Source organism: Pan paniscus, chromosome 13 (assembly GCF_029289425.2).
Source record: "Pan paniscus chromosome 13, NHGRI_mPanPan1-v2.0_pri, whole genome shotgun sequence".
NCBI lineage: Eukaryota > Metazoa > Chordata > Mammalia > Primates > Hominidae > Pan > Pan paniscus.
In genome coordinates this window covers 87,514,783-87,533,117 of record NC_073262.2, presented here as the reverse complement: position 1 = coordinate 87,533,117, position 18,335 = coordinate 87,514,783, and the positions used below count along the sequence as shown (strand labels likewise).

The 18,335-nt window shown below is 34.7% G+C and overlaps 1 protein-coding gene across 1 annotated transcript in view; it reads right to left on the bottom strand.

The window, feature by feature from the left end:
* Nucleotides 1-18,335, bottom strand: part of ZNF804A (zinc finger protein 804A) — a 343,303-nt gene that overhangs the window by 70,674 nt on the left and 254,294 nt on the right. The window contains exon 2 of the mRNA XM_003823521.3: nucleotides 5,127-5,270. Coding sequence (XP_003823569.3) covers nucleotides 5,127-5,270 — 144 coding nt within the window. The remainder of the gene's footprint in view (nucleotides 1-5,126; nucleotides 5,271-18,335) is intronic.

The window sequence follows — 18,335 nt, the reverse complement described above, 5'->3', positions numbered from 1 at the left end:
AACTTTTCATACATACATATATATTGTATTCTGTATTTAATGAATCCAATACCCAAGTAATTTTTTCCTGTTAATTCTCACTCTTGGCGATTTTTCTCTTGGTATATATATATGTTTATTTTTAAAACCTTGGCTGTGAATTCCTATTTTGTTAATAATATTCAGTGGAAAATCTAAATTGAGTTTTTTGTTTGTTTGTTTGTTTGTTTTTTGCTGGAGTAATTTCTATGTTTCAGTCAAGATCGAAGTGCAGCTTTCATCTTAACCCAGAAATCATCATCAGAGTTTACCAACTGCTGTCCACAGTTCACTTTCCAGGTTACAAAGCTCACAGTGGTATCTACTCTTCATTCAATTTCACTCTTTGTAGGTGATTATTACTGTAGGTCCAAGTTTTAGCCAGTAGCTTCCTACTCCTCAGCCTCCAAGGGTGGTGTTGGTAGCAGGGGCTCTTTGGAGATATCATCCTTTATAGGAACTCAGCAACTGAGTTAAGAAAATTGTATTGTGGAAGATCTATTTATTTTGTAGTAGAAGAGTCCTTCAGAGTATCTTGTATGCTCTTCTGATGAAAGTGAAAATTCTAAGGCATTTCTGAAAGTGTTATTTGCTCTTAAATCATGTTCTCACATGGAAAAACAACGTAAATCCAAACTATATCAAGATTAAATGGTTTTATGCATGTGAAGAATTTTATAGAGTGCATATATTATATGTAAATTGTTGCTATTATTATCATCAGTAGCATTACTCTTATGAAGGATGGACATTTATGGATGTTCGAATAACTCATTCATCTTATAACAGTCACACCATCCTCATATGTAATATTCTCCTTACAAATACTTTTATCTAAGTTTAAATCCATAAATAGATCATTTTGTTTTTTGAAGCTCTTACCTACCACAAAATTTTGACTTATTACAAAATCTCAAAATAAATTTTGACACTAGCCTTTTTACATTTATATATATGAGCAGCATTAATTGGGTGTCTAAATTGTGTATTTTTTTAAGAAACAGTGAACGACTTGAATGGCACACGGAAGAGTTAACAATAGCACTAATTATAATTCTCCAGTTTCTATATATTTGAGTTAGCAGAGTTTCAGAGAGTATGAGATCAAAATATTGGATTTTTTTCATGATATTTCCTCCTTTAATGAATTATTATGTAGTATTTGATCTATGCAATCATATAAAGCATTATAAACTAAGTTGAATATCTCTGATACCACTATCCAGTTTAAGAATTAGAACATATTTCACATACTTAACGTCTCCTATGGTATCCCGTCACCCTACATCACCCCTTGAAGTAACCACTATCCCGAGTGTCATATTCATCATTTTCCATTTTCCAAAGAAAGATTAATCACATATATCTGTAACGTTAAAAATGAAAGCATTACACTTTGCTTTACTCTGGAGAATATAAAATATAAAATCTCAAAATGAATTTTGATTCTAGCCTTTTTACATTTATTTATATAGCAGCATTAATTGTGTCTAAATTGTGCAAGACACTTCACTAGACACCGGGAAGATAAGGGCATGTAAGAAAGAGTCCCTGCCCTAAAAGGGTTACAATCAAACATCTTTTGAGTTACAAAGTTAAAAAAAAAATTCAAACAAAGATACTGTAATTTGTGAGCTATTGTAATCATATCTGTACCCCTGTATTTCTTCTTTCTTTTTAACCCTCTGTTAGCAAGTCTTAGTGATAAGTGAGAGAGATTTTAAAGTTATGCAAAGAGAATGTGGATGAAAGGAAACCGAATTTCCTTTGAAGTTTAGAGTTCAAAGCAACACATATTCTGTCATAACAGATTTGCAAAGATATATGAGGCATTCACAACAGCTCTTAGGTCCAGATTACCTGGATGTGTTTTAAAGACTCTATTAGCCTACATGAAGTGAAAACAGATCCTCACTGGGAGGCCTAAATAAAGAATCGTCTCAAAGGCAAACTGTCAGTGTCCCAAATATTCTAGGAGAAAAAAAATTTTAGTAAGTAATAATAATAAAAACTTATTAAATATTAAGATTTTACTATTTTCCATGTACTCTGCAATGCATATTAATGTGCATTCTCTCATTTAATTTCCCTAATAATAGACAGTTGAGTTCACTGGGCGTTTGATTATTTAACCCAAAGTCATATGGCTGGTAAGAGACAGGGTTAGAACTCATTCCATTAATAAATCCTTCTCCCTTTTTCCATTCACTTATTGGCCCTTGGTATCATATCTCTGTAGGAAATGAATGCATCAGAAGTATCCACAATTTGCCTTTTTCTAATTCCATTCAGGAAGTGCTCTAATTCCATGTAAGTACCCATATGACACTTAAGTGCTTAAGTGACACTTACTGCATACAAGTTGTAGGAAAGACTGCTTTTAGGAATTTGAAGGCCATATGGATTTTGAGTATATGGGTTGAGTGTCCCTTATCTGAAATGCTGGAACCAGTATTTTGGATTTCAGAAATTTTTTTTTCAGATTTTGGGATATCTGCATTATAGGTACCCAGCTGAGCATCCCACATCCGAAAATCCAAAATCCGAAATGTCCAAATGAGCACTTCCTTTGAGCATCATGCATTTCAGCGCACAAAGAGTTTCAAACTTTAGAGCATTTTGGATTTCAGCTTTCCAGATTAGATATACTCAACCTGTACCTGTTTCTTGTAAAGGTATTTTCTATGGGAAACCAAAAAGATTGCTTTGATCTTCAGAGAGCTTAATATTTTATGAAGAGATTTTTTTTTGGTTGCAGGTATTAATAAGCATTAAGCTGGAGTTTTCGTTTTATTTGCTCATTTGCTTTGTCTTAAGTATGTTTATTAGCAGCAAGCTGAAATGTCTCTCAAAACTCAAGGACAGGATCTGCATAAAAGTTGTAGGAAAGACAGCTTTTAGGAATCTGAAGGTCATTAGGAACCAAAATTGCTATTTCCATACTCTCAATTGTCACAGAGTCACTTGTATCTCATTCTCTTTTAAGTTTGTTTTGTTCTCTCTTTATGCAAACCAGTTTTCTCAGCTTTTTAATCAACTTCACCACTGAACAATCCCTACATTTTTAAGTGTCAAGTACAGCCATTATCAGACATTAGGCATTTTTTTCTTTTTAATCACATCCCAATTTCAAGTTCTCAAGAGAGAAAAATCTGAATTGTCTATATCCAATCTGTTTCCCCCTCTACTTCATTCAAAGTGAACAATGTGTTAGAGTCATGTGGTAGAAGTATATATTGATGGTCATAGTGATGACGTTATTTGTTCAGAAAAAGGAGAGCATTCTCTAGGAAGACACGCTCAAAGACGCACTATTATCTTACTGGGAAGGCATAAAAGATTCTATAGATTTTAATATTTTTAGCTTCTGGAACATCATATCACATTGAATTAATCAATTAGGACTGTGCTGTCTACCAGAGTTTATGAGTATTTTGATCGAGTAGCTGTTTTTAGGATTTGATTACTCTGAGCATTGTCAAAGGTGGGCCTCTAGAATACCAAAATTGCAAGCCAGATCCAGCCCAAATTCCCTTTAACTTCTCTGTATAGAATATATAGTATACTAAGTTCACTAAGAATAAGAAACTGAAAATGCCCTTGGGCTAACTTTAGTAAGTTTTATCTTCAAGACAGCCATATGGCTAAATGAAGCATTCTTTTGCAAATGATAATAGATATTCTTATAACACACATGCATTTCCAAATACCTACTTTACACAATGAGACATATGTGTAGTAATATACTCAGGCTTTTAGATACATAGGAAAAATCAGAGGAATGACTTTCTCAGACTTAAACTCTTTCAAAAGAGCATTCCAGAATTATTTGATAAAACAAATGTCAGTAACATTATCACAAAATAATACCGTTTCCTAATGAATGTTAATGTTCAAATCAAGCAATGATACACTTATGTATGTATTTTTATGTAAGAAAAGGAATATTTCCATCAAAACCTTTCCCTTAACCAGTGGGCCAACAGATCTACTACCAGGGGAAAGAAAGGCAAGGACAGATCATTAAGCTAAGTATGCATTAATCAGTGAACTATGCAATTGAAGGGTAAATTCTTCCCTACACCATCCTCTCCAAGCACAGTGTAGTTGGTATGAACGACTGCAGGATTGACAGCAAAGGAAGTACACACAATTGGTTCATTATCGTTTAACATGATCACTTTCCCTACTTTTTCTTTCTTACAATAAATAACTCTGATATAACAGAAAGTTAGGGCAGGTTCAACTGCTTAAAAATGTACCTTTAAATTCATATCAAAATGAGTACTCAGCATGGTATTTGAGGGTGATAGCTAAAATAGAAAATGTTTATAAATTAATGCTAATACTGTGTATTGTATCAAGTTAGCTAAACAATGAATGAAGTTGCATTGGTAAATATAAGGCATATTAGAAAGTGGAATTTGTATTAACTACATTTATAACATTACTACTATTTAAAACTCATTTACATAGAGTGTTGAAAAATCTAGGATTTATAATTGATAGTAATAATTAATCTGGGATTTATAATTGACAATAAAATGAAAATATTAAAATGAACAAAATCATAGATATATTAAGTACTCAATCAATAACCTAGGACCATTTGTAGCACACTCAATCTTTTTTTCACATGTTTTCATAGTAGCTTAAATCCAAAATGCTTTCTACGGAAAACTATGTTAAATTTTATTTAACTTTGATAAATATATGTATATATTACATTTATAAATAACATAATAAATATATAATATAATGCATTAATTATTGATTTAAATATTTAAAACAATACATTTGAGGACAATAAGAGGATCATCACTTGTAGAATATTGTTTTCAAAACACTTTTACTCATTAAAAGGCAATTGAATGGTATTTCTTTATGTTGATTATTTCAGACTTTGCTATTGGTGCCTTTTTTTTAATAAAAAAAAAAAAAAGGATTTTGCTGTAAGTCATCAAATTATCATCCCAGAATGATATATTTCAAAAGTGTACAGCAAATTAAATTAAATAAGAATATCATATCATATTCATAAAGTCTACACAATTAAAACTATTACACAAGTCCAGAAATGCCAGAATTTTTTCACATCTCTTTCTTACCTGCTTGTGAGCGTGGTCATATGAATTAATGTGATTGTCAAACTCCTGGTGCTTATAGTACTGCTTGTCACAGAGTTCACAGTAAAAATTTGCCTTCAGATCTTCCAGAGCTTTTGCTATGGTATTTTCCTTCTCAGCATAGTCCTGAAAAATAAAATTTCAAGGAAGGATACAATTAGCTCTCCCCTGTGTTTACTTTGTTTTAGCAGTTGTCAACTATAGTACAATAATTAGAGTTAGAAACAGAATACAGCAAAGAGAAAAAGAAAGCAAATACTAGAAAACCAAGTTAGAATAAATTATAACTTAAAAATTAAAAGACTAACAGAAGAAGCCAAGATAAATAACAGAAAAATAGCACAAATGTGGAGGAGAAATGCAAATGACAGAAATAAATAGAAGTCCTTGATTGAACAAGTTCCTATGCTAGGTTAGCATAAAAGCTGAAACTCACATAGCTGTCTTGATTCAACTGTGGATTCCTGGCAATGACTCAGCTAACATAAAATTTTTCTATTCTGAACATGTAAAATGTGTTCTGTTTGAAAAGGTCTATATTTGTGCACAAATATACAAGTTTTGTATTTTGTTTGTTTCCTTAATTATCTATATAGTAACTTATTATTCATTCCATCTAGGCATTTAACTGGACTGATTTTTTTTTTATCCTGACCCATATCAATTTAGAATGAACATTAAAATAATCTCTATTTATTGGAAAAGAAAACCCTTTTCTGTGGTTATTTCAGTTATTTACCTAAACTGAAAAGGATTAAACTGCATAAGCAGATTGTTTTCATCATATTCACAGTAAATAAAGACAGTGATATAACCAAACCCCTGAGAAGATGAACATATAGCCAGTCATCATTAGCTTTTGTTTGCAATGCATAAAATGGCCAAATGTTTGACTGTGGATTTTAAGTTACATTAAAGATAAATTACTTGCTATTTCATGCTTACTTAAATGTCAATGAAGTAAGTGTCACAAATAATGGCAAAAGAGCCTAGCACCTCCTTGAAGCTCTTTCTTGCCCCCTCTCGCCACATGTGATCTCTGAACCTGTTGGTTCCCCTTCCCCTTCTGCCATAAGTGGAAGCAATCTGAGCCCCTCACCAGACGCAGTGTTCAATTCAATGTTGCCAGACATGAATAAAGTTTACACATGGAAACACTGTCCAATTCTTTCACTGAATAAGTGAAAATTGGACAATGTTTCTGTGTGTAAACATTATTCATGATGTGAAGAAGACCTAAACTTCAGACCTCACTGTAAAATATGTTTCTAACTTCCAGATTATCTTATATACAACTCCTTTAAAATTCAAAATAACTAGGCCTGGCGCCGTGGCTCATGCCTGCAGTCCCAGCACTTTGGAAGGCCCAGGCATGTGGATCACTTGAGGTCAAGAGTTCAAGACCAGCCTGACCAACATGATAAAACACTGTCTCTACTAAAAATATAAAAATTAGCCAGGCATGGTGGCAGGCACCTGTAATCCCAGCTACTCGGAGGCCGAGGCAGGAGAATTGCTTGAACCTGGGAGGCGGAGGTTGCAGTGAGCTGAGATTGTGCCACTGCACTCCAGCCTGGGTGACAGAGCAAGAATCCGCCTCAAAAAAAAAAAACAAAAACCTAACTATATATTCAAGTCTCTTACTTACTATTATAAAACACACTTTTAGCACTGATATTTTTAAATAAAATGTAGTCCTCTATATGGCAATGGCACTTATCCTCCTTAAATACACAAACTAGAAAGGACTTATAGTCTGAAATTAAAGCAATTTGTTTAAATTGTTTCTACAATACTGAAAAGTGGTTCACCAGTAATTTAATACATGACTAATACTTTGCTTATGTTATTGCACTGTATATTCATGCATACGTCACATATAATAAAGTTCACCATGGTTTGGGAGGCATAGTTTGTAGTAATCAATGCATACATTTGTCATAATACATAGCTTACTTTCTCATTTTAAAGATAATAATCTATTGTTATGTTTTATTAGTTGTATCAACTGCACAACAAAGGTGACTCTTACAGTTTGGATAATTTTCCCTTCTAAACCTCATGTTAAAGTGTGATTTTCAATGCTGGAGGTGGGGCCTAATGGGAGGTGTTTGGGTGATAAGGGCAGATCCTTCATCAATAGATTAACACCCTCCATGGAGGATTGAGGTAAGTTCTTACTATATTAATTTTCTTGAGAGTTGGTTGTTAAAAAGATCCTAGCATCTTCCTATAGCTCTCTCTTGCTTCCTCTTGTACCGTGTGATCTCTGCACCCACCAGCTCCCCTTCCCCTTCCATTATGAGTGGAAGCAGCCTGAGGCCCTCATCAGATGCAGATGACAGCACCATACTTCTTGTACAGCCTGCAGAACCATGAGTCAAATAAATCTATTTTCTGCATAAATTACCCAGCCTCAAGTATTCTTTTAGAACAACACAAATGAACTAAGACAGTGATAAATCACAAAATAACTTAATTTTTTATGCATAATTCCATCAATTTCAATAAGTAATGCACCATTTCTCAGCAAATTTGTCAATTATTCCTACTTATACTAATTGATTCTTCCAATATGTTAAAAACACTTAGCTTAAAAAGGTAAAAGTAAGTAATATAGACCCAAATTGCTTACTGAATTTTCACTAAAATCTTCAAAATAATACTTTATGGATTAGTCAATTTAAAGGAAACAAAAATTAAGTAATATGATTTCATGGCTAAAGCGTTTGAAGCAGAGATAACATTCTAATCAATAGAGGAAATGAAAATAATTTTGGGATTAAAGCTGAATTAGCTCTCTGGACAATCTTAAACCAACAGAAATTTCATGGTAAACTAGTTGATTTTCCCCATTCATTATAATTACAATAAAGCTACTTCCTCCCTCTAAATATTTGATTAGTTCTTATTATGTTGTAAGGTGTTTTTTTTTTAGTAAGTTTGATATTCCTCTAGAGAAGCAATAATTGGTTTCTGTTTACCCAGTCTACAAAAGTGGGGAGGTTTTTTGTGGAACAGATTTCTTGGTCAAATTGCATTCTTCAAAAATATTAGCTTCAGCCCAGATTTAAAAATAAAAACAGTAATTTAAAAGTAACTATAGCTATTAGCTAGTGCTTATTTAGGGTCAGTCACTGATGAATAATTTGGATGTATTAACTCATTTAATCCTGATTCTTTTCATTTCCTCACTTTACAGATGGAAATGATGAAGCACAGGAAAGTTAAGTAGCTCCAGGATATAATGAGCAAATGTTCACTCCATATTTAAACCCAAATATTCTTGTCCATAGCATTTAATTATTTCTAAACTTTTAAGCACATAAAAAAGACAGAAGAGTATAATAATCCCTATGTATCCACTAATCAGCTTCAATAACTATGAACTCAGGATCAATCTTGATTTATTGTATCCTATCCCATCTCATACCCTTTCATCTTACTCAAATAATTTTTAAATGTCTTCCTAGCTTTATATCACTTTATCTGTAAATATTTCAGTATATCTCTCTAAATCAGGATGACTTAAAGAACATAATCACAAAAGCAATATCAGACCAAAACAAAGAAACAAAAACAGTAGAGAAACCACAATCATTTTTTATTGTCATCAAATATCCCAGTCAGTGTGTGCAAAGAGCTCCAATTCTCTAATATTTAAAAATAGGTTGTTCAAAACAAAATTCCATTAAGGCCCATACATTACCATCTTCTATGCTTCTTAGTCTCTTTTATTCTGTATTTCCCCACCTCTTTGCTTTATTTCTTATTACAATTTATTTTTCAGAAAAAAATTAAAATTATACTTCACATTTAAAAAAATGCTAATAACTATAGAAAAGTTACAAAACTATGATAAAAGACTCATATGATTTTCACTTAAATAAAATTATTGTTAACATTTTGATATATTTGTGTGTTCTGTTGCTTTCTCTCTATCTCTATCCTCCTCTAAATTATTAAAGGAAACATAGCATGGCCAAAGTTAAGTTTGTAAATGATAGTACAATTACAAACATTTGAGCCAGACTTTCAAGTTGATGTTAAGTGCAATTAAGGAATCAAGGCTGTGTTCTATAAAACATTAGCAGAGTAAAAAAGACTTCATTATTGTATGTGCATCTTAAGGGAAAGGAGTCATATGTATTGTTACTGATCATACATTTAAAAACATGTATGTAGACAAAATCAGTCCTAGTTAGGCTGACACGTTCCATGACCCCTCTCTTTCATTGTGGCTAATATTGAAACAGGTACTGACTGATACTTTAAAGCACATATTAAATACAGCCATCCCACTGCAGAAAGTAAGAGATACATTTGAGTGAGATGAAAAAGGAGCACAGCCGTTCTTATATATACAATCCAAAATGTTCACCCTCTATCTGGTAAAGCCATTCTAGGTTGAACTATGAGCACAGTTTCTGTACTGTGTCACTGAGAGTGAAGGCACAAAGTGAAAAAGAAGGACAATCTTCCTGCAATGAGTCAGGTCATTCTAACTCAGCACTTTTTACATATATGTAAAAACAGTAAAGGCTGAATCCTTTCTTTTAGGGAAGCAGTATGCATATACCTCCAAGTTATAAAATCACAAATCTTAATGGGTGACAACAGCAACTTGGCAGTATAATAAATTTTGTAGACAGCGAAGTGAAATAGAGAAGATAATGGTTTATCCACACCCCAAGGACAATCTATCCCCCAATACTAAAATATGAATAGCACCAAAGTAGAACCTTGAAGGGAGAAACATTATTTTCCAACATGACGCAATTCATAGTAGCCTCATCATAGCATATGGCCTCTTTCCTAAAGTACTGTTAGTAGGGTATATACAAGTAACCTTCCCTGACAAGTGTGAGCTCTCTGAGGGAAAGAATTTGTACCTGTTTTCCTTACTGTTGTGTTTCCAGAGCTTTTAGCAGAGCCCAACATTAGCAGACACTCAACAAATAACAAATACATGACATTAGGACTGTGCTTTTTGTCTTGAAAATGAGTACAGAAGGAAAGAGGGTCAATGTCAGCAAGATGATGGAAAATAGGACTCCCTAGTGCTTATTTCCTGCAGAAACGTCAATTTAAACAACTATTCACACACAAAAATACCTTCATAAGAGCTAAGGAAACCAGATAAGAGATTGTAGCACCTGTGTATAGTGCAGAAATAAGAAAATACCCATTGAAGAATGTAGGAAAGATAGTATTACATTACCTATGCCACCCTTCCACCAGCTCCAAGCAAGAAAGCATGGAGAGATATATTTTCCACATGAGGAAGGAGAGGAATGTGAACATAGGACTTTGCTTCAGATCCCAACACCAGTCCCGTCCCCCCAAAAAACTAATGCTGGGCAGGGCCCCAGAGCCGCAGATTCCAGGACAGTACCTGTGGACTAAGCCTCTAGATCTGCTCTAGCACCAGGTTAGATTCTATAGCCCTAGGCTCCAGGCCTGAGCAACAGACTTGATCTTCAGTCTGCTCCACCACTGTGCTGACCTCAGTAGCCCCAGGCTCTGGACCTCATCCAGCACAAGGCTGGCCCACAGCAGCCTCAGGCTCTGATTTGCCCATACCCTAGGCCAACCCCAGAGGCCCAAGACTCCTGAATGCGCCAGCACTGAGCTTGGCCATTGCCCCAGGCTTTAGGCCTTCATCAGCTAAAAGTCTACTCCTGCAGCCCCAGTTATCAGGTCAATACCTACAAACTCAACTCCCAGGCAATCCCCTGCAGATACAGGATCCAGGTCCAGCCATTGCCATGCCACTGCCTGTGGCATCAGATTCCAGGCTGGTACCCACCTACAGGGCCTCCAAGTCCACCCTGGCACTAAGCAAGTTCCTATAGTTGCAGAAATCAGGCTATCCTTGCGGACTCTTTCTGGGCCTTTCTTAGCACCAGGCTGATCCCAGTAGTCTCAGGCTCTGGATCACCCTAGTGGACCCATGTGCTGGGCCAAACCCAATGCCACACTGGCCCCTGCAGCCCTAGTCATTAGGTCATCACTTGAAAACTCAGCCTCCAGGCAAGTTCCTGTGGATATAATCTAGGTTCATTCACTGCTAAGCCAGTTCTTGTGGTCCTAGACTTCAAGTCTGCCCTAATGCCAAGTTGGCACTTCTGGCCTCAAACATCAAACAGGTAACCATGGACACAGGCCCCAAGACTTCTCTTGTTTAACCAGGTTCCAGGCTATTGACTGAGGACCCAGGACCCAGTCCAGTTCCCACAGACCAAGCCTCTAGGCCAGTACCTATACATCTAGCCTCTAGGCCAGCATCAGCAGATAAAGATTACAGGCAAGTCCACATGCCCTGGACTCCGGAGGACCCAGGGCCAAGGCCCACCATAGTATACTCCAGTGCCAAGGCACACCCTATGGACACTGAGGACACTCAGGGCCCAAGAACACCCCTGTAGACCCAGGTTCCAAGCCAGTCCTCATGGACTCAGGACCCAGACCTATTCCTGTGGAGTTAAGGCTCCATTTTCATCCCAATGGAACCAAATGCCAAACCCTTCCTAGTGGGTAGCCAGCCCTTGAAGACTCAGGCTCATGGCCCACCCCAGTGCCAAGGCAGCTCCTGTGGACACAGGCTTAGGAAAGCCATAGGTACTAGGCCCACCTACCTCCTGACCTAGGCAGCAGGACAACTCGACTTTAGATTCCAGCAATAAGCCAACTGTTGAATCATGCCAGGTGGCCTGCTCAGAATCTCTGGACAGACTGACTGAAGTAGGGTTTCCCAGACAAAGAACCTGGAATAATAAACTACTTCTAATGCATACACATCAATGTAAGGCAATAAGAACCATGAAAAACCAAGGATATAGAAGAACATCACCAAAAGAACAAAATCTCCCACTAGCTGATCTAAGAAAATGGAGATATAAAAACTGCTTGAGAAAGAATTCCAAATAATTGTTTTAAGGAAGCTCAGTGAACTTTAACAAAACACAGAAAAATGAGTAAATAAAATGAGGAAGACAATAAATGACCCAAAATAATACATTTAACAAAGAATCAATAATATATAGAATAAAGGAAATTCTAGAGCTGAAAAATACAATGAATGAAATTAACAATGCATTAGAGAACATCAACAGCAGAATTCACCACGACAAAGAAAATCTGTGAACTCAAAAAAGAATATTTAAAAATATACAGTCAGAGGAGAAATAATTAAAAAAAAGAATAAAAGATCCTTATGGAATTTATTGAACAGCATCAAGCAGCACATATTTAAATCATAAAAGTATAGAAGAAGAGAAAAAAGGGGGTAGAAAGATTACTTTTAAACACAATAGCAGACACTTTCAAAATTTGAGGAAAGATATAAATATCTAGGTACAGGAAGGTCAAAGATCTCCAACTGTCAAAAATTAAAGACAAAGAGAAAATCCTGAAAGCAGCAATAAAAAAGAATCGAATAACATATAAAGGAGGGCCAATAAAACGAGCAACATATTTCTCAGCAGAGCACTTACAGGCCAGGAGCCAGTGGGATGAATTACTTAGGTGTTGAAGGAAAAAAACTATCAGCTAAGAATATTGTGCCAAGCAAATCTGTGTTTTAGAAATGAAGGAATGTTAGACTTTCCCAGACAAACAAAAGCTGAGGGGTTAACTTATCATTAGATTTGTCTTACAAAAATGGATAAAGGGAGTTCTTCAAGCCAGTAACATGAAACATATGAAAGTGTAAAACCGACTGATAAAAGTGAGTACTGCAAAAGTAGGTACAAATTAAGAATAATCTAATAATGTAATGCTGGTGTATAGACCACTTATATATTTAGTATGAAAGTCCAAAAAAAATTTAAAATAATTATCATTACAATAATTAGTTAACAAAAACACACTATTAAAATATGTAAATTAAAACATCAAAATACACGTCAAGATGGAGTGGAATGAAAATGTAGAGTTTCTTAATGCTCTCAAATTTAAGTTGTTGTTATCTTTTTTTTTTTTTTTTGAGACAGAGTCTCACTCTGTTGCATAGGCTGGAGTGCAGTGGCGCGATCTCTGCTCACTGCAAACTTCGCCTCCCAGGTTCAAGTGATTCTCCTGCCTCACCCTCCCGAGTGCCTGGAATTACAGGTGTGTGCCAACATGTCCTGCTAATTTTTGTATTTTTAATAGAGACGGGGTTTCGCCATGTTGTCCAGGTTGGTCTTGAACTCCAGACCTCAGGTGATCCACCTGCCTCGGCCTCCCAAATTGCTGGGATTACAGGTGTGAGCAACTGCACCTGGCCTAAGTTGTTATTATTTTAATGCAGCCTCTTACAACTATAAAATATATATATTTTAAGTTTTACAGTAACCACAAAGCAAAAAGACATAATAGATTTACCAAAGATAAAAAAGTAGGAATAAAAGTCTATCACTAGAGAAAATAGTACTTCATCACAATGGAAGGGAAGGCATCGAGAGTAGAAGAAAGAAACAAAAGATCTACAAAATAACCAGAAAACAATTAACAGGAAGACAGCAATAAGTTCTCACCTATCAATAATTACCTTGAATATAAATTAATTAATTTGTCCAATCAAAAATATAGAGTGGCTGAATACATTAAATAAACGAGACCCAACTATGTGCTTCCTGTAAGAGATTCATTTCGCATGTAAAGACACATAGAGGCTGAAAGTAAATAAATGAAAAAAGATGTACATGCAAATGAAAACCAAAATAAGTAGCTATACTTAGATAAGACAGGCTTTAAGTCAAAAACTGAAAAAAAGATTAAAAGGTCATTATATAGTGTTAAATGGGTCAACTTAGTAGAGGCTATAACAATATAAACATATAAATATTGTAGTGTGTAAATACATAAAACTAATATTAAATATCTGAGGGGAGAGATAGACTATAATAAAATAATATTAGAGAAATTCATTGCTCCATTTCCAGCAATGGACAGTTCATTCAGACAGAAAATCAATAAGGAAACATGGGACTTAAACTACATCTTAGACCAAATGGACCTAACCAACATGTACGGAGTATTATATTCCACAGTAACAGGAAATACTTTCTTCTCAAGTGTACATGGGACATTCTCCTGGATAGCCTATATGTTAGGCAACAAAACAAGTTTTAATAAATTTAAGAAAATTAAAATTATATCAATCTTTATTTCTGATCACAATGGTATAAAACAAGGAATCAATAACAAGAGATATTTTGGAAAGTATGAAATACATGGAAATTAAACAACATGCTTCTGAACAACCAATCAGTCACTGAAGAAATTAAAAGGAAAAATTTAAATTATCTTCAAACAAATGAAAACGAAAGACAATGGAAAATAAAACCAAAACTTAAGGAATGCAACGAAAGCAATCCAAAGTGGAAAGTTGGTAGCAATAAATGCCTACATCAAAACAAAGAAAGATGTCAAATAAACAACATAATATTACACTTCCCAGAACTAGAAAAAGAAGATCAAGCTCAAAGTTAGCAGAAGGAACGAAATAGTAAAGACCAGAACAAAATCAAATGAGAGAGAGACTAGAAAAACAATAAACATACATAATCTACCAAGACTGAATCATGAAGTACTGGTTGAGTATCCCTTATCTGATATGCTTGAGACTAGAGTGTTTTGGACTTAAAATTTTTTCAGATTTTGGAATATGTGCATGTACATAATGAGGTATCTTGGGGATGGGACCCAAATCTAAATACAAAATTCACTGGGTTCTTCATATATTCCTTATATACATGGCCTGAAGGTGATTTTATATAATATTTTCAATTATATGCATGCAACAAAGTTTGAATATACTGAACCAACAGAAAGCAAAGGTGTCACTATCTCAGCCACTTCTGTACGATCTGTGGTTGTTTGGTATCACCATCATTCCTGATTCTGAATTTATACGCAACTGATAATCATTTTCTTATACTTACACATACGTACTTAACAGTAAAACATATGACATGCTATTATAAAGTGAAAAAATAATGTGTTCAGGGTAACTAAGCTACACAGTAGCAACCCCAGAATACTTGTGTAAATGGTTGAATAACAACAACACTAGAAAACAGCAGACTTTCACTCTACCTATGACGCTTTGTTTTCATTAAGAGATTACTGTACATCATATTTTTTTTTTAGATAAAAAGAAACATTGGAAACAGTTGAGGGAAGAGAAAGTGGTTCCTCTAGAAATGAGAAGAAATTCAGAAAGATGGCTTTTTAAAATGTTTCCTCCAGAATCATTTGTTTCATTAACAATATGTGTTTTAGAAATCTGTCTTTGATTTTATAAACTGATATGCTTTATTGTTCTTCATATCATGGCTTACAATACATGCTGCTCTAGTCCTTGAAAAAGCCCATCACACATATTTACTATGTTGTCTATAGGAGCTTGTTCTGCACTATTAACAACAGCATTTTGATTGTTACTATTATTATTATCACCTTGCTTCAGAATCGTTTTGGCTATTTCTCCATTTATCAGTAAATAAATAACTGGAGTCTCATTATTGACATTAAAAAGTTATTTGATAGTCATTTGTTTCTCCTTACTGATGGACTCTGGAGGTCTGTTTCTGAGGATTGAAGGAAGTCATACATTATTTTATTATCTCCTGACATAGAGTCCTTCAAAGTGAACACCTGGGTTGTTTTCATTAATGAACATATTCACATGACAGGGATTGTGCCTGACATGAACAACTGTGTCTTTAGTTACTGTGTTCCAACTCACTGAAAACAGAATATATGGCGTCCATCATGATACACTCCTCCTGAAAACCTTCCACACCCACCCACATATTCATTCGCTGCTGTTAGTGTGTTGTTCAAGAAAGTGCTTTGTGTGTGTGTGTGTGTGTGTGTATATATATATATATATATATATAAAAGTATGTGTACATTACAGTATATATATACTTTCTCTATATATACTCTTCATTGATCTAAGAATACCCTGGTCACAGGGCTGAATTAATGAAGTCACATTTGGGGGACAATACACGCTATAAACGTTATGTTTGATGAGAATTATAGCTGGAGGAGGAGAAGAAAAATTTTCAAGAAATAACAAAATCTGGCTGTTTTCATCAAGTCCATCTTTCCAGCAGTAAGCGCAAGCCATTGAAAACAAAGGTTTGTGAAACCAATGGGAAAAGATTTCCTTGGTGATTTATGTCTTTTTTGTTAAGGCAATAATGTACTGGTAGGATATTCACTCCTCGAAAACACTGAGGACACAACTTTTGACTATGACAGCAAGTTTACACTTATGCATGCCTACTGCATTAGCATATCCCAGCACAGTCATTCTACCCATGGCATCCTTAATTTCTATAGGGGCTGTCTTATTGGTTGTAGTCAGTGTCTTTCCAGAGCAATAACACCAAGACAGTGATGTTTAATCAGCGTTATAGATTTGGTTTATTACAGTCTGTAGACTTGGCATCAGATCTTCATCAGTGATAACTTTGGGAAATACATTGATGAATTTTCTACTGCTTTGTGACAAGTAAATATGTTATCAACACAATTTTTTTAAATTAATGTCGTGTCTTTTCTTAAATTGCTGCAACCATTCTGTTGAATATTCACATTTCTATTCAATTTGTAGTTCATTGTGATAGATCTTTGCTTGTTTCATGATCAGCATACCATTAAGTAGCATATGTTTACTTCAGTGCTGACAGATTCACTCTTTCAAAACACAATCAAGATCTTCATTTTAGCTTTATAAAGTGTTTTACTATTTATCATTAACTTCTGTTGATCACTTTCATTATAGCACTTCAACAGTTTATCCTTCTCTTTCTTCAGGTTTTATAAAGAGGTCATTCCAACATCATACTCTTCTGTAAGACATTACACACATTATTGTTCAGTTTGACTTTTTGTGCTACAGATGAACATGAATGCTTTTATTCTTACAACTGTTAACTATAGAAAAATCTGTAGGTCCTTTTGACATTTTCAGCAATATTTTTACACCACAGGGTAGTGAATAAGCAAAAATACAGTGGGTAATGCACATCGAACTTTACCCTATATGAGGCATCACAGGGAACTTGTTGTTGGCACATCTGGCCTGCATGCATATCATTTTATTACCCTATGTGGGAATACTTGCATGGGGGAATCTGAGCAAGTGTGGAAAAGTTATTTCACAGCTGCAAGTAAGCTGGATGTTTTTTCCTGGGGGATGTTGAATAAATTGTGTAGTGTGCCTGTATTTTGACTGTGATCCATCACATGAGGTCAGGTATAGAATTTTCCACTTGTGGCATCATATCAGCTCTAAAAATTTTCAGATTTTGGAGCATTTCAGATTTCAGATTTTTGTATTAGGGACACTCCACCTGTAATAGAAACTCTGAACAGGCCAATAATGAGTAGGAAGATCAAATCGTTACTAACAAGGATTAAATAAGAAGTCTCCCATCAAAGAAAAGCCCAGGACCTGATGGCTTTACTGCTGAATTCTACCAAACATTTAAGGCTAATACCAATCCTTCTCAAACTGTCCCAAAAAGTTGAAGAAGAGGAAGTACTTCAAACTCATTTTATGAGGCCAGCTTTACTCTGATATGAAAATCAGACAAGGATACTGCCAAAAAAAAAAAAGAAACAAAATTAAGGTTACTATCCCTGTAATATCAATTTTTTTGGTGGAAAAATCCTCAGCATAAAGTACTAGCAAACAAAATTCAACAGCACATTAAAATAATTATTTACCAAGATCAGTTGAGATTTATATTGGGGATGCAAGAATGGTTCAGCATACAAAAATCTATAAATATGACACACCATATTAATAGAAAGAAGATCAAAAACCGTATGATCATTTCAATAGATGCAGAAAAAAATTTAACTAAATTCAACATCCTTTCATGATAAATGCTCTCAAAAATTAGATATAGAAGGAATACGCATTAACACAATGAAGGCCATGTATGACAAACTCAAAGCTAACATCATACTCAATGGTAAAAAGTTCAAAGCTTTTCCTCTGATATCAGAAAAAAAGACATGAATGCTGATTCCTATCACATCTGTTCAACACAGTATTGGAAGTCCTATCCATACAATTAGGCAAGAGATGAAGTCAAAGTTCCTTGTTTTCAAATGAAATAATCTTATATAGAGATAACCCTAAAGATTCCACCAAAGTTCTGTTAGAACTAATACATAAAT